General features: G+C 45.6%; 2 protein-coding genes and 1 long non-coding RNA gene across 5 annotated transcripts in view; 1 reads left to right on the top strand and 2 right to left on the bottom strand.

Moving 5' to 3' along the window:
* The window catches only part of timm23a (translocase of inner mitochondrial membrane 23 homolog a (yeast)), a 33,740-nt gene extending 32,845 nt beyond the window's left edge, over positions 1–895 (bottom strand). The window contains exon 1 of the mRNA XM_078530680.1: positions 171–895. Within this exon, the coding sequence (XP_078386806.1) occupies positions 171–291 (121 nt within the window). The 5' untranslated portion in view covers positions 292–895. The remainder of the gene's footprint in view (positions 1–170) is intronic.
* Positions 896–1,507: 612 nt separating this feature from the next.
* Positions 1,508–17,522, top strand: part of LOC144668532 (uncharacterized) — a 66,822-nt gene continuing 50,807 nt past the window's right edge. The window contains exon 1 of the long non-coding RNA XR_013573516.1: positions 1,508–1,632. This is a non-coding gene — a long non-coding RNA (uncharacterized LOC144668532). The remainder of the gene's footprint in view (positions 1,633–17,522) is intronic.
* LOC144668530 (elastase-1) overlaps positions 4,075–17,522 on the bottom strand; it is a 52,178-nt gene continuing 38,730 nt past the window's right edge. For 2 of the 3 annotated variants that reach the window (XM_078530661.1, XM_078530660.1), the window contains exons 3-6: positions 12,190–12,284; positions 7,850–8,130; positions 4,888–5,051; positions 4,075–4,359 (exon numbers count right to left, since the gene is read on the bottom strand). In XM_078530661.1, the coding sequence (XP_078386787.1) occupies positions 4,180–4,359; positions 4,888–5,051; positions 7,850–8,130; positions 12,190–12,284 (720 nt within the window). In that variant the 3' untranslated portion in view covers positions 4,075–4,179. The remainder of the gene's footprint in view (positions 4,360–4,887; positions 5,052–7,849; positions 8,131–12,189; positions 12,285–17,522) is intronic. The other variant, XM_078530663.1, reaches the window with a different exon arrangement.

The following is a 17,522-nucleotide window of genomic DNA, read 5'->3' as shown; positions in this document are numbered from 1 at the left end:
TTATACTGGACAGTAATACAAGTTATACGTTATCCTACTAGAATATAACAAGTCAACTAGTTACAGTATAACGGGTTTATGATAACTAGTTCTAACGCTAGTTAGTTGTGTGTCTGGTCGGTGCCAGGTGCTTTGTGGCCTACTCGGCCAGGCTTCGTTCTCTTACTCACAGGGGACACGGGAAAGGTCGGGCTGGGAATAATCCGGGACCGAGCCGCCGCCGCCGGCTCCTCCGCCGCTGAAAAGTCCAAAACCGGCGCGTAACCCTCCCCCGGTTCCCGAGTTGTCCATATCTGAGTGTGTGTGTGTGGGTCTGCTTTCCTGAGGAAGTTGGAGTTTAAAAGGAACCGCAGACGAATCACCGTCACCTCCTGCCGGACCCCACACTCACCGACCGCGTGGAAACCATAGCAACCGCGCGACACTTTACAGCGGCCTGGCCACTTCACTTCACGGCGGCTGCCGTCACGTGACGGTGCCGCCGCCGCCGCCGCCGCCATGATGGTGAGGACGCCGCATTTGGTGATTCCCGTCAGCGCCAGAAGCGGGAAGTCAGTAAAGCGCATTCGCGCGTTTTATTTGTTTTCCTTCAAAAGAGACATTTTAAACTTGTTATGTGATTAGAAACTCAATCGCTGTTTAAGCAGCTTCCAGTCCCGGTCCGCAGGAAAACCCGGCGAAATGGAGACGGACTCTCCCGGGGCCTCTCTGGAGGTCGATCCCTCACTGGACACTGCCTCTGGACGTTAACCCCTCTCGCTGGACACTGTCTCCGGACATTGACTCCACTCTATGGGCGTTGACCCTTCTCCCTGGACACTGACAGTGGACGTTGACCCCTCTCTCTGGTCGCTGTCTCTGGACATTGATGCCACTCTCTGGACCCTGACCCCTCTCAACAAACACTTTCCCTGCACATTGACCCTCCTCCCTGGACTCTCTCTGCACATTGTACCCTCTCTGTGGACACTGTCTCTAGACATTGACCCCTCTCTATGGACTTTCCACACACTCTCCATGGACATTTTCTCTGGACATTGTTCCTTCTCTCTAGTGTATGAACATTGTACCTCTCTTGACACTGACCCTTGTCTCAATGAACACTGTCAGTGGACATTTTACCTTTTCCCTGTGGACATGGCTCTGGACTTTGCACCCTTTCTCTCTGGTCACTGGCTCTGGACATTGTCCCCTCTTTCTAAGGACACTATCTCTGAACATTACACCCTTTCTCCATGGTCATTGTCTCTTGACATTGCATCCTATCTCAATGGATTTGCACCCCCTCTCTCAGGAAACTGTCTCTGGACATTGACCCTTTTCCCAATGGACACTGGGTCTCTGGACACCACACCTCTCTGGACTCTGCCTCAATGTACATTGTGCCTCTCACTCTGACACTGGACATTGCCTATCTGGACACTGCTTGGCTTCTCTCTGGACACTGTACCGCTGAACATTGTGCCTCTAACTGCGTCATGGAGCACCCTTTTTTTTTAAGGTGCCACGCAATCACATAAGGATCGAAAACGGGGCCCAAGATGTGTGCTCACACGACCGAAGGGAAGTGCAAAGGATACAACCTTGGTAAAGGGATTTGTGAGTGCACAACTGGTGATTGCACATGTTATGGTGAGATAATGGCACAAATCCGTGTGCAATGCTGATTTGACATCACTGCTTCCATTTTCAAACCCCACAATCCAGTCACTGCCCTGTATTGACTTCCCGAAGCTGAGCACAACATTAAAAGGAACAAATTATTCCTCTACCGGTGCTATTTAAAGGGATCATGAATGGCTAGCAGGTTAGTTGCTGGATTATTTCTTCCAGCGGCTGGAGCTTTCCTAAAGTTTGTGTAGTCTTCCGGGATTGGTCTAGCAGGCCTTGAAGTAGTTTTTTTGTCATTTATTCATGGATCTATCTTTGGTCCCCCCTCCTATTTTTCATCTGCATGCTGCCCAACGGTGAATCATCTGAAAACAGTGTTAGTTCCTACATGTACGTCCAGTTCTCCCTCGCCACCAGCTGAATTCCTCCAGTATCTACTGTGGATAAGGGATGTTACTCCTTTCCGTGTGTAACGTTAAGACCTCTAGTGCATTTCCAGAAAACTTTGGTGCATGGTCCCTTGCATGTTCAGCCATTTCTCTAAGCATCACAGCATGCTGTCGCTTTTCAGAGGACTTCACCACTTCTTGCAGCTACCCTGTTAAGAAGTGTGGTCTGCCTTTAAATAGCTTTGGTTACTTGTGGTATTGAGCCCCCTGCTGATGTATACAGCCAGTGAACAGTATGGGTAGCGCTGACTGGACATAGCAGTTATGTAAGACAGGAACACAATGAACAGTGAGGATTAATTGCCTACTGTGATCCCTGTGCCCATTTTTGTGGGTTAGCTAATTTAACCCCCAGCTCTTCTCTCTCGAATACTGGGGTTAGCCAACTCAGGTTGGAGAAACCGGGGGTTTCATCCTAAAACTTTCATTTCAAACCAAATCTGTTGGTTCCAACCAACACAGATAAATAAATGAGTGCCCATTGTAAGCAATTAATTTATTGCTGAACTCATAGGTTCATCTTCCAATTTGAGGTCTTAACTGTTGTGGTTGTTTTATCACACCCGGTGTCCAAATGGAACTGAGTGTGAGGCAATGGCAGATTTTATGTTGCAGACTCAACACTTAGGAATTGTGTTCACTACAACCACTCCTTTAGAATCCTAGAATATTACAGTATAGAAGGAGGCCATTTGGCCCATTGTGTCTGGGCAGGATCTCTAAGAGCTACTCAGCTAGTTCCACTCCCTCCTTTTCCCTGTAGCCCTGAATATTTTTTCTCTTCAGATAATTATCCAATTCCTTTTTGAAAGCCATAATTGAATCTGCCTCCACTACACTTTCAAACAGTGCATTGCAGATCCTAACCGCTTGCCCTCTGGTTCTCAATTCTTTCACCAATGGGAATAGTTTCCCCCTATTTATTCTGTCCAGACCATTCATGATGTCGAACACCTCAATCAAATCTCCTCTCAACCTTTATGGGAACAGTCCCAGCTTTGCCAATCTATCTTCGTAATTGAAGTCCCTCACCATGGAACCATTCTCATTAATCTTTTCTGCATTCTCTTCAATGCCTTCACATCCTTCCTAAAGGGTGGTGTCTGGAATTGAACATAATGCTCCAGTTGAGGCAGAAGCAGAGTTTTATGAAGGTTCACCATAACTTCCTTGCTTTTGTGCTCTATGCCTCTATTTGTAAAGCCCAGGATCTGGTATGCCTTATTGCTTTCTCAACATGTCCTGCCACCTTCAACAATTTGTGCACACATACAGTAGTGTTTCCAACATTATAATGGTGACAACACTTAAGTATTTTGTTGGCTGTACAGTGCCTGGATGAGAGCAACATTCAAGAAGCTCGACACCATCCAGGACAATGCACTTGACTGGCATTCTATCCACCACCTTCAACATTCACTCCCTCCACCACCAACGCACAGTGGCAGTCGTGTGTACCATCTACAAGATGCACTGCAGCAACTCACCAAGGCTCCTTCGACAGCACCTTCAAAACCCATGACCTCTACCACCTAGAAAGGTAAGGGCAGCAGATGCATCACCTGCAAGTTCCCCTCCAAGCCACACACCATCCTGTCTTGGAACTATATCGCTGTTACTTCACTTCACAAAATCCTGGAATTCCCTCCCTAACAGCACTGTGGGTCTACCTCCACCACATGGACTGCAGCGGTTCAAGAAGGCAGCTCACCACCACCTTCTCAAGGGCAATTATGGATGGGCAATAAATGCTGTCCTAACCAGTGACACCCATATCCCATGAATGAATAAACAATTTAAAAAAGTGCTTTGGGATGTCCTGAAGTTGTGAAAGGTGCTACAAGTTATTTCTTTCTCTCTCATTCTATTATTCTCTTTCTTGCGTTCCCTTCTTTCCTTTTGAAACATGTGTGACATTGCCTGTCCCTTACATTGAATGTTGAAATAAATACCTCTGAGGGGCTTTGGTGGGTTGGGTCATTCGCACAGCAGTTTGAATAAACACAGGCAGCAGTTTTTCCTTCAAAAGCTTTTATTTTTATGGAAGAATTAACACATCACAGCACTTACTGTTTGCCTAAAATTCATTTCTGAGCTGGGGATGCAGCCAGCATTAACTTTAGTCAAAGAAATAATCCCGTATTCTTGTCTTCTCAATCCAGGGGAAGTAGGCAGTAGTTCTGGTAAACACACTGGGCTTGTTCTCAACTGTGCAGCCAATGGGTCCGAAACTGACCACTCCATGGACTTCCCACTTGTGTGAGCCAAGCTGACAGAGGAGAGGACCACCAGAGTCTCCCTGAAACACAAGATACGGCACAATGGATCCCAGTAACACACCATTAAACACAGTGGATCCCAGTAACATGCCAGTAAACACAGTGGATCGCAGTAACACAACATTAAACACAGTGGATCCCCATAACACACCATTAAACACAGTGGATCCTCACAACACATCATTAAACACTGAATCCCAGTAAACACAGTAGATCCCAGTAACACATCATTAATGCAGTCGATCCCACACTATCAGATGTAGTGAATAAGCACATTGGCCGATTTCCACCTGCATAAAAGTGCTGAAGCCACCTACGCTTTCTACTGCTCCTCCAATGGTGATCCGCAGATTCAAGACAGATGGTGATCCTTCTGGTCCTAGAAGCTCAGGGTGGAGCATTTACTGTAAGCTACCTGAAGGGTCTCTGAAATGTAATTCTGCCTGTCATATGAAACTTCGAAACTTAAAGTTAAATTGTCCCTGACTTTTTAAAGGGGTGAAATGGGGAGGAAGATGTTAAAATCCAACCTATTTCCTTCCAGTTACCTGGCAGGCAGCAGGAGGTCCCTCTGTATCTTTGTAACCAGCACATATCATCGTGTCCCGCACTCGGTCCCCCCAGAATTTCTTCAGTTTGCAGGTTTGGTGATCAATGACTGGCAACCTGGCTTGGTTCAGCACTTCAGACAATGTGACATTTTCCTTTTGTCCTGTTTTATAAAAGGAAAAAGACTTCCATGTTACTTGGTTGGCTTAATTCTTCGCTCCTACTCAGGGCTGGAATGACTTTGTTTAGTTTTACCGCGCTGTGTGTTACTTAAGCTTGGAATTGCTGAAGTATGAATATATATCCAACCATAGCTCAGCTGGAGCCCTCTTGACTTTGAGTCAGATAGGTGTGAGCTCCAGAGCCCTCAGTCAGGGCAACATTCCAGTGCAGTACCTACGGAGGTGCCTTCTTTTGGATGAGGTGTTAAACTGAGGTCCTGTCTGCCCTCTCAGGTGGATATAAAAGATCCCATGCACTATTTCGAAGAAGAGCAGGGGAGTTATCCCCAATGCCATGGCTAATATCTAGCCCTCAATCAACATCACTAAAACAAGAATCATTTTTGTTTGTGGGAACTTGTTGTACATTAATTGGCTGTGGTGTTACTTACACTAGCGAATACACTTCGGAAGCCCTTTATTCCCTTAATCCCCTTTCCCAGGCCTCATTCATCCTTAGAAGCTGTTCATTTGTGACATCATTCTAGTTCTGTCGAAAGGTCATCAAACTGAAACGTTAACCCTATCTTCCTCTCTCCACCAATGCTGCCTGACCTGCTGAGCTTTACCAGCATTTTCTGTTTTCATTTACGATATCCAGGGGAAGTTGCTGGTGTAGTGGTAATGTCACTGGACTAGTAATCCAGAACTTAAATTCAATCAATAAATCTGGAATATTTAGTTTTTTAACTAAAGTTAGTCTCTCTCAGTAATGGCGACCATGAAATTATCATCAATTGTTGTCCTTTAGAGAAGGAAATCTGCTGTCTTTACCCAGTCTGGCTTAAATGTGACTCCAGACTCTCAAAAATGTGATTGACTCTCAGCTACCCTCTAAAATGGCCTAGCAAGCCACTCAGTTCAATGGCAATTAGGAATGAGCAACAAATGAGCCCACATCCCAAGAAAGGATAAAGAAAAAAAAACTTGACCACAGCAGCTGTGGGATCACAGAAAGGCCTGAGAGTAGGTAGTGGGCCATCAACATGCCAGATATTCAGCAAGTGATGTCAGCAATTGAACATCTGTACACAGTCAGAATTCAAGGGGTCTGGGAGAGAGGCCCACTTACAATAGAATAGGTGCATGGAAGATTCCTTATGGAACATTCTTTTTGAATTGATGCAGAGATTTAAATTGGTAAAAAGGAACAAATTTAGAGCTGAGATTAGCAAGTTCATTGTCACACAAGGAATGATCTGGACACAGAACAGATATATCTGGATAGACCCTGAAATCAATTGGGTTGGGGGATCTTCAGGGTGGATAAATGAAGATCAGCTGAATAGCGATATAGCTGTGCCAGTTCTTGTGCTTCTAATACACACTGAGAGATCTGATCAATGTAATTATGGCCCTTGTGGGGCTGATGCAGTCATGCTGGACCTTGTGCTTTGTGGAGAATGAACAGTCACATCCATATCTCCCTGATGCACAGTAGTGCGATGTAAGAACATCAGATCATAAAAAATAGGAGTAGGCCATCCAATCTGTTCTGCTATTCAATAAGATCATGACTAATCTGATTTTGGCCTTAACTCCACTTTTCTGCCTGCCCCATATAACCCTTGACTCCCTTGTAGATCAAAAATCTGTCTAACTCAGCCTTGAATATATTCAATGCCCCAGTTAGCCCATCCTCATGTCCACTTGTCTGTACAACTTCAGTCTGCATCCAGCAATAGGAAATGGGAATTCTCTGTATTCCTGAAAAAACAGAAAGAAATGCAGGACTTGTGGCCCATGGAGCTTATGCGGACAAGTAGGCCTGAACTTCCTTGAGGGCTCTCACACAAGTGTTTACAACCACCTTTTCTCTACAATTACCCAGAGTAACTCAGATGGGAAGACAATGAGCTTAGGCACCTTTGTAGCGTAGAAGTGAGTGACCAACTACATCGTCAGTCCTTTCCTGTGATGTTGTGACCAAGGTTCCACAGCTGCCCAATTCTGTCCAAACTCTATTGTGGTTTGGTTGCAAGTCAATCAGATGGATAGCTGGGCATTCTGCACAAGGGATGTCTTATCATTTTGATTGTTTTCAAAACAACGTGAGAAGGGCCACTTTACACCAATTTCTTTGCAAAGTAGATGATAAAGGAAACAATAATTGTCAAAGATAATGTGTGGCAAATATTTTTGAAAGCTTTGGAAGACCTCAAGGGTGACTTCTAGCCCATGGTACAGTATTCTTTCTTTTGAAGGAATCTTCATTTTCATACAGAAACAAAGAATAGGAAAAGACTAATGGGTCCAACAAGCCTGGACCCATCCTGTCGTGTTGTAATGTTGGCATTCCTGACCCCAATTCCCTCCTCCACCAAGCCAGGTGCCCAGACCCTGAAAGAGGCGAAACAAAACACAGAAAAATAAAACTGGTCAATTTAGGTGGAGGCAACTTCCATGAAATTTCTTTCAGACTCTCAAAGATCATCAACCCAGTTCCCGGAGACCATGGTGACTGGACGACACAGTACAGACTAGAATGATAGATTGGTTACAGCATAGAAGGAGGCCATTTGGCATGTTGTGTCAATGCGAGCTCTCTGTAAATGCAAATGCTAGCCCCTGCCTTTTCCCTGTAGCCCTACAATTTTTTTCTCTTCAGATAATTATCCAATTCCCTTTTGAAAGCCAGACCCCTCCCTGTTTTCGATTTGGACTTATGCTCGAGAGGCAATAGAAAAGTATCACAATGCTTTCACCCACTGAATCCTGGTTCCTCAAGCTGTTCCCTTACCTCTGGTGGCGCCCCAGCCTGTGGCCCAGCACAGGTGCCCAGGACGCAGTTGGCTGGTCTTCCCAGGCATGCAGGCATATCGGACATAACTGGTTTGTGGAATCTCCACTGCTGATCTGACCATGGCGATATCATAGTCAATTTCATTGAGGAGTGGATAGCGGAAGCGTTCATGTCTGTAGATTTTTTTCACACGATAGACCTTCTCTGTCCGTTCAGTACGATTCAGGTTGTGTTTACCGAGGACAATACGCCAATTCGCAGCATCCTCCGCTTTGCCTCTGGAATGGACAATGGTTTGGGTCAAGGGTTAAGCTTCCAAGATAAATGGTTTCATGCTGGAATTGCTGAATTGTCATGGGCCGTAACTTCTGAGATCTAGGGCATCGTATCTCGGGGGTACCCCAAAGATGCGCTGGGGGACCCCCATCCCCAGAGATTCCCAGGTAAGATTTGCATGACAATTGCCTGGGAAATGCAAACTTCCCATGGGCGATTGCCTTGCACTGGGGATCATCCGAAAATTGTGATTTATTTATTGCCCATCCCTAATTGCCCTTGCTCAGAGAGCATTTAAGGATCAACGATATTGCTGTGGCTCTGGAGTCACATGTAGGTCAAACCAGGTAAGGACAGCATATTTCCTACCCTAAAGAACATTAGTGAACCAGATAGGTTTTTACGACAAACAGCAATGGTTTCATGGTCATCATTGGACTTTAATTCCAGATTTTTTTATTGAATTCAAATTCCACCATCTGCTGGGCAGGAATCGAAACCCATGTCCCTAGAGCATTACCCTGGGTCTCTGAATTACTAGTCCAGCAACAATACCACTACGCCATCGCCTCCCCTTAAATCGCAAACTTCGGATTGTTCCAACTGTGTTACATCAATATTTACGCAGAAAAGGTTAGAAGAATTAAAACCAATTTTAACTTCTGGGTAACCATTGTGCAGACCCACACTGACCGCTCCCCACCCCACTCCATGACTCCCCTCACATCCAGAAACCCGAGGGTCTCCCAAACTCCTCGACTACTCCCCCCACCAAAGGACTCTCCCAGTCACCCCCTCCGGGACTCCCACCTCCATGAAACATGGAACTCCAACACCCGCCTCTCCACGGTTCCCCACGGGACTTTCCCAAACCCCCAACCACCACCATCACCCCCCCCCCCCGACTCGACCTGACCCAACCCAACCGGAGCTCCCACTGGCAAGGCCCGACCCATCCCCTCCCAAAGCCCGACTCAACCCAACTCCCCCCCCCTCCCCCCTCCTAATAAGGCCCAATCTGACTTCCCCCCTCCCCAAGGCGCAGCGCAACCTCTCCCACCAGCAAATCCTACCCACTTTATATGCTTACTATGTCAAAGACCTTTAAGCCTGGCTGGACCTTTAAACTTACCTGGCTTAAGGCAGGCAGTGCTGCAAAAAAGGGGGCATAGCTTACTAACCTTCGACTCCACAGCACCTGACACACTGCACTGCCCAGATCTCGCCCAACCTGAGTCGGAAGGTTGGGTGAGATAGGATCGGCTGGAATTTTAGATAAGAGCATTTGAGTGAAGTGGCAATCTGACTCAATTGCCACTCCATTAGAAGTTACAGCTCCTTTTTAAACATAAGTGGAGGTGTCTGTACACTGACCAGTGTCTCCATCACCTCCTGGTGCTTTGTTACACTTTAGTATTGATCCTTAAGGTAGTGTAGGGACAGACATGGAGCCCTTCCCACACCCCTGCCCCAACCATCCCCCCACCCCCTCACAAAGAATGGTATGAGTCACTGAAATTGCAAGAGTCACAAGCTTCATGGCCTGTGGCATTGACCCTGCTGGAGTACATTGAATGGGCATCCCAGGGTCCAATGGGTACCCATGCCACTTAGGAGCATTGTGGCACCTTCCAGCTCTACCACTGATGGAAATTCTGGCACCTACTGTCTGCGGGAGTGGAGTTCCTGGTGTCTCAAGACCATGCCTCCCTCCAAAAAATAAGGTCCATGCCTCTTCTGCCACCTCTACAAAGAGGCCAATAATATTTTTTTAAAAGGATATTTGACCCCCAGGAGTCCAAGAATCTAGGCTGGCTTGGACCAAGTGGGGCACATGCAGGTCTTCGACCTTGTGCAAGGCCCCAGTTGGCTCAGGGAAGCAAGAACTCATAGGATAGGGAGTCCCTGCCCTGGCCATGCCCCCAGCTCAGGCCTAAGATGCATTTGTATGGAGTAAGGCTAAACATCTCAGGGTCTTGGCCTATATCTGGGTTCTTCTGCCTCAGTCCCACTGGAATTATGCCTGAAGGGACAAACAAATTTGATTTCCTTTGCTTTCATTGATATGTAAAAAAACATAATGGACATTCTGGAGGTGCTGGCCAGAATCTTCCAATTCTCCTCAGAAACGGGGTGGTGCCAGAGGACTGGAGAATTGCAAGTGTTAACCCTTGTTCAAAAAAGGATAAGCCAAGCAACTACAGGCCAGTTAGCTTAACCTCAGCGGTGGGAAAACATTTAGAAACAATAATTCAGGACAAAATTAAGAGTCGCTTGGACAAATGTTGGTTAAAGAAAGCCAGCATGGATTTATTAAGAGCCAATTGTGTTTAACTAACTTGCTTGAGATTTTTGATGAAGTAACAGAGAGGGTTGATGAAAGTATTGTGACTGATGTGGTGTATATGGACTTTCAAAAGGCATTTGATAAAGTGCTGCATAACAGGTATGTAAGCAAAGCTGAAGCTCATGGAGTAAATGGAAGAGTATCAGCATGGATATGAAATTGGGTGAGTGAGAGAGAATGGTGGTGAACGTTGTTTTTTGGGCTGTGTCAGTATTAGGACCGCTGCTTTTCTTGATTTATATTAATGACCTAAACGTGGGCATACAGGGTGCAATTTCAAAATTTGCTGATGACACAAAACTTGGAAGTATTGTGAACTGTGAGGGGGATAATGATAGTGTTCCTTCAGCAGCTCGTAATAGGCAGAGCTCATAATGTGACTCATTTATGCTTGCTAGAAGCGACATATATTCATACACAGGTGCCCATTCTCTGCAAGCTAAAGGAATATGTTCAAGCCTTGCGCCTTTTTTGAATTATCCAGAAGCATGGGGTGCCTATAGTTTCCTGTTGTTTTCTCCATGGCAATGCCTTGGCCAATCATGTTGACTTGCTGACCAATCAGCACCCCTTTTCTTCTGTAGTATAAATTGTGATCGTTTGAAATCTGGCATTCTTGCGTTTGTCCTGATGAGTGCAAGATGAAAAGCTTTGGCGACATGTCTCTCTTTTCAGCAAGATTCACATTCTGTACGACCAAGCAACTGATAGTGATAAACTTCAAGAGGACGTAGATAGACTAATTGACTAGAAAAATGGCAGATGAAATTTAATGCAGAGAAGTGTGAAGCGGTTCATGTTGGTAGGAAGTATGAGGAGAGGCAATATAAACTAAAGTGTACAATTCTAAAGGGGGTGCAGAATCCAGGTGACTTGGGAGTTTATATGCATAAATCGTTGAAGGTGGAAAGGCAGGTTGAAATAGCAGTTAATAAAGCATACGGGACCCTGGGCTTTATAAATAGGGGCATAGAGTACACAAGCAAGGAAGTTATGATAAACTTGTATAAAACACTGATTTGGCCTCAGCTGGAGTATAGCATCCAGTTCTGGGCACCACATTTGAGGAAGAATGTGAAGGTATTAGAGAGAGTGCAGGAATGATTCCAGGGATGAGGAACTCTAGCTACATGGATAGATTGATTGGAGATGCTGGGACTGTTCTCCCCAGAGAAAAGAGGATTAAGAGGAGATTTTATTGAGGTGTTCAAAATTGAAAGTTCTGGACAGAGTAGATAGGGAGAAACTAGGCTGAAGAATCAAAAACCAGAGGACATTGATTTAAGGTGATTGGCAAAAGAAGCAATGGCGACATAAGGAAAAACGCTTTTACACAGTGAGTGGTTAGGATCTGGAATGCACTACCTGAGAGTGTGGTGGAGGCAGATTCAATTGAAGCCTTCAAAAAGGAACTGGATAATTATCAGGAGAGCAACGATTTGCAGGACTATGGGGAAGAGGTGGGTGAGTGGGACTAAGTGTGTTGTTCTTGCAGGAAGCCAGCATAGACATGACCAGCCAAATGGTCTCCTAATGTGTTGCAACTATTCTATGATTCTATGTTAATGACAGATACCACCACCAATTGAATAATCCAGTCACATTATCACCAATTCTGTTTACAGATCCACTGGAACCTTAATACAGACACACTTCACTAGTCCTAATGCGATGTGTTATTCAAATACAGTGCCCCAAGCTTTTGTTCACTTACTTTTGAAAGCAATGTGCGGCAGTCAGGACCCAGCGTTTGTGAATGAGGGTCCCACCACATACATGGTTGTAGAACCTACTCCCCCTGGAGCGCACCTAGCAAGTGAGAAAGAAAAGTTACTCTACAGTCTTATGGCTAATGGTTACATATGACCCTCAGAGATTGGGTAATGGGTGTAGGAGACCACAATGGGGAGATCAAACAAAGATGGGTGACTGCTTTCCGGAACACCTAAGTTCAGTCTGCAAGCATGACTTTGAGTTTCTTGTCACTTGTCATTTTAATTCTCCACCTTAGTCCCATTCTTTCCTCTCCGTCCTTGGCCTGCTACAGTGTTCCAATGAAGCTCAATGTAAGCCCGAGGAACAGCATCTCATCTTTTGACTCGGCACTTTACAGCCATCTGGACTCAAAGTTGAGTTTCAACAATTTAGATCATAGCTGCTCCCTCCATTTTGTGCTTTTTTTGCTTTTCTTGGGTTCTCGTTTCCTTCTAATTCCTTCACTTTGCGTTCGGGCGGCTGCTAACCAGCCATCCACGCCTCATCTGGACACATCTTTTGTTTTTTTACTATTCTATACTAGGACCACCAAAACAACTTGTCATTTAATCTCTTCTGTTACCTGATCACAGACCTACCCTTTTGTTCTACCTCCCCTTCCCACTTGCGCTTACTCAAAACTTATTGCATTTCTATCTTTCCTCAGTTCTGATGAAGGGTCATCATCGACCTGAAACGTTAACTCTGTTTCTCTCCGCACATGCTGCTTGGCCTACTGGGTATTTCAAGTATTTTTGGTTTTTAGTTTCAGATTTCCAGCATCTGCAGGATTTTGCTTTTGTAACCAACTTTCATTATCCACCTGCCTGGAAGAAACAAATTAAAACATTTTTCACTTCTTTCATGGGATGTCAGCATCACTGGCAAGGCTAGTATTTGTTACTCATCCCTAATTGTCCTTGAGAAGGTGGTGGTGAGCTGCCATCTTGAACCGCTGCAGTCCATGTGGTGTAGGTACACCCACTGTGCTGTTAGGGAGGGAGTTCCAGGATTTTAACCCAGCGATAGTAAAAGAATGATGATATAGTTCCAAGTCAGGTTGGTGAGTGGCTTGGAGGGGAACTTGCAGGTGGCGTTGCTCCCATGTATCCGCTGCCCTTGTCCTTCTGAGTGGTGGAGGTCACGGGTTTGGAAGATGCTGTCAAAGGGGCCTTGGTAAGTTGCTGCAGAACATCTTGTTGATGGAACACAGTGCTGCCACTGTGCTTCAGTGGTGGAGGGAGTTTAATGTTTAAGGTGGCGAATGGGGTGCCAATCAAGCGGGCTGCTTTACCCCTGAATGGTGTCAAGCTTCTTGAGTGTTGTTGGAGGTGCACTCACCAAGGCAAGTGGAGAGTATTCCATCACACTCCTGAATTGCGCCTTATAGATGGTGGACAGGTTTTGGGGAGTCAGGAGGTGTGTTCCTTGCTGTAGGATTCCAGGTCTCTGACCAGCTCTTGTAGCCGTAATATTTATATGGCTAGTCCAGTTCAGTTTCTGGTCAGTAGTAACCCAAGATGTTGATGGTGGGAGATTCAAAGGTGGTAATGCTGTTGAATGTCAAGGGGAGATGATTATATTCTCTCTTGTTGAGAGGGTCATTGCTTGGCATTTGTGTGGCACAAATGTTACTTGCTACTTATCGGCCCAAGCCTGAATGTTGTCCAAGTCTTGCTGAATATGGACATGGTCTGCTTTGGTGTCCGAGGAGTTGTGAATTGTGCTGAGCACTGTACAATCATCCGCAAAAATCCCCACTTCTGAACTTATGATAGACGGGAGGTCATTGATGAAGCAGCTGAAAATGGTTAGACCATAAGACATAGGAGCAGAAATTAGGCCATTCGGCCCATCGAGTCTGCTCCGCCATTCAGTCATGGCTGATAAGTTTCTCAACCCCATTCTCCCGCCTTCGCCCGGTAACCTTTGATCCCCTTACCAATCAAGAACCTATCTATCTCGGTCTTAAATACACTCAATGACCTGGCCTCCACAGCCTTCTGTGACAATGAATTCCATAGATTCACCACTCTCTGGCTAAAGAAGTTTCTCCTCATCTCTGTTCTAAAAGGTCTTCCCTTTACTCTGAGGCTGTACACTTGGGTCCTAGTCTTTCCTACTAATGGAAACATCTTCCCCATGTCCACTCTATCCAGGCCTTTTAGTATTCTGTAAGTTTCAATCAAATCCCCCCTCATCCTTCTAAACTCCATTGAGTATAGACCCAGAGTCCTCAAACGTTCCTCATAGGTTAAGCCTTTCATTCCTGGGATCGTTCTCGTGAACCTCCTCTGGACCCCCTCCAGGGCCAGAACATCCTTCCTGAGGTACGGGGCCCAAAATTGCTCACTATGTTCTAAATGTGGTCTGACCAGTGCCTTATAAAGCCTCAGCAGCACATCCCTGCTTTTATATTCTAGTCCTCTCGAAATAAATGCCAACATTGCATTTGCCTTCCTAACTACCGACTCAACCTGCAAGTTAACCTGAAGAGAATACTGGACTAGGACTCTCAAGTCCCTTTGCACTCCAGATTTCTGAATTCTCTCCCCATTTAGAAAATAGTCTATGCTTCTATTCTTCCTACCAAAGTGCATGACCTCACATTTCCCCACCTTGTATTCCATGTGCCACTTCTTTGCCCATTCTCCTAACCTGTCCAAATCCTTCTGCAGCCTCCCCGCCTCCTCAATACTACCTGTCCCTCCACATATCTTTGTATCATCTGCAAACTTAGCCAGGATGCCCTCAGTTCCTTCATCTAGATCATTAATGTATAAAGTGAAAAGTTGTGGTCCCAATACTGACCCCTGCGGAACTCCACTAGTCACCGGCCGCCATCCTGAGAAGGACCCCCTTATCCTCACTCTCTGCCTCCTGCTAGACAGCCAATCTTCTATCCATGCTAGTACCTTGCCTCTAACACCATGGGCTCTTATCTTACTGAGCAGCCTCCTGTGTGGCACCTTGTCGAAGGCCTTCTGGAAGTTCAAGTAGATAACATCCATTGGCTCTCCTTTGTCTAACCTACTCGTTACCTCCTCAAAGAATTCTAACAGATTTGTCAGGCATGACCTCCCCTTGATGAAACCATGCTGACTTTGCCCTATTTTACCATGCACTTCCAAGTATTCTGAAATCTCATCCTTAATAATGGACTCTAAAATCTTACCAACAACTGAGGTCAGGCTAATCGGCCTGTAGTTTCCCGTCTTTTGCCTCACTCCCTTCTTAAACAGGGGGGTTACATTAGCGATTTTCCAGTCCTCTGGGACCCTCCCTGACTCCAGTGATTCCTGAAAGATCACCACTAACACCTCCACTATCTCTTCAGCTATCTCCTTCAGAACTCTGGGGTGTAATCCATCTGGCCCAGGTGATTTATCCACCTTCAGACCTTTCAGTTTTCCTAGCACCTTCTCCTTGGTAATGGCCACCATACTCACCTCTGCCCCCCCGACCCTCTTGAACTTTGGGGATGTTACTCGTGTCTTCCACCGTGAAGACTGACGCAAAGTACCCGTTCAGTTCCTCCGCCATTTCTTTGTTCCCCACTACTACTTCTCCAGCGTCATTTTCCAGCGGCCCAATGTCCACTTTTTCCTCCCTCTTACCCTTTATATATCTAAAAAAAAGGCCTTCTGGAAGTTCAAGTAGATAACATCCATTGGCTCTCCTTTGTCTAACCTACTCGTTACCTCCTCAAAGAATTCTAACAGATTTGTCAGGCATGACCTCCCCTTGATGAAACCATGCTGACTTTGCCCTATTTCACCATGCACTTCCAAGTATTCTGAAATCTCATCCTTAATAATGGACTCTAAAATCTTACCAACGACTGAGGTCAGACTAATCGGCCTGTAATTTCCCGTCTTTTGCCTCACTCCCTTCTTAAACGGGGGTTACATTAGCGATTTTCCATAAAAAAATTTTACATTAGCATAAGACCCTGAGGAACTCCTGCAGCAATGTCCTGGGCTGAGATGATTGGCCTCCAACAATCACAACCATCTCCTTTTGTGTTCTGTATGACTTCAACCAGTGGAGAGTTTTCCCCCTGATTCCCAATGACTTCAATTTTGCTAGGGCTTGTTGATGCCACATTCGGTCAAATGCTGCCTTAATGTCAGTGGTAGTCACTCTCTCCTCGTCTCTTGACCTTTGTTCATGTTTGGACTGAGGCTGTAATCAGGAGCTGAGTGGTGCAAACTGAGCATTGGTGAGCAGGTTATAACTGAGTAAGTGTTGTCTGATAGTACTATCAGCGACACCATCTGTCATTTTGCTGATGATCAAAAGTACAGTGTCAGGGCAGTAATTTGTCCTGCTTTTTGTGGACAATTTTCCACATTGTCAGGTAGTTGCCAGTGTTGTAAGTGTATTGGAACAGCTTAATTAGGCAAACAGCTAGTTCTGGAGCACAAGTCTTCATTCTACAACTGGGATGTGGTCAGAGCCCATTGCTTTTGTTGTATCCAGTGCCTTCAACCATTTCTTGAGATCATGTGTATAAACGTTTTTGAAAAGGCAATGCAGGCTTCTCTACAGTTTTTATTTCTTTACTTATTGGGCAAAGGGGCCTGTACACAGCAGAGATGTTTTTTCTGCAATCCCATGTTTCCTGTTATCTTGATTTTTCTCAAAGTAGGAAAATTATTGTCAACTGTGAACTGAATTCTTTGCATCACAGATGCCTCCCCTGATCTTAACCTAACACGCCCAGCAGGGCAAACGGTGGGTTTGGATCAGGTGTTCGCTTTACTCCCTTCTGCCCTTCTCAATTTTACACTGCATAGACTTGAATGTCAAATGGGTGTCTGACCATAAGTTGCCTAGTTCCTGCCAATTCATTTAAAATTGGGGCCGTGGTGGAAGAGTTAATTATCATGCAACTCATTTTACCAGGCAGCAGGCTCATGGGAAGGACAAGAGCAGCAGGCGCATGGTAACACCATCATCTTCAAGTTCCACACCCAAGTCACTTGCCATCCTGATTTAGAACTATATTGCCATTCCTTCATCATCACTGAGCCAAAATCCTGGAACTCCCTCCCTAACACCACACAGACTGTAGTGGTCCAAGAGGGCGCCTCACCACCACATTCTCAAGGGCAATTAGGGATGGGAATAAATTCTGGCCTTGCCAGCAATGTTCACACCCCCCCAAGAAGGAATTCAAAATAGGAGGGCACCCTACCCAACGGAATTGGTGTGAGTCCCTGAATCATTTTGACAGTCGGGTGTTCAATTGTATAATCTTGACAGCGACTGTGCAACTTGCCGATCAGA

Source organism: Cetorhinus maximus, chromosome 27 (genome assembly GCF_964194155.1).
Source record: "Cetorhinus maximus chromosome 27, sCetMax3.hap1.1, whole genome shotgun sequence".
Classification (NCBI taxonomy): domain Eukaryota; kingdom Metazoa; phylum Chordata; class Chondrichthyes; order Lamniformes; family Cetorhinidae; genus Cetorhinus; species Cetorhinus maximus.
This window is presented reverse-complemented; position numbering and strand designations above follow the sequence as displayed.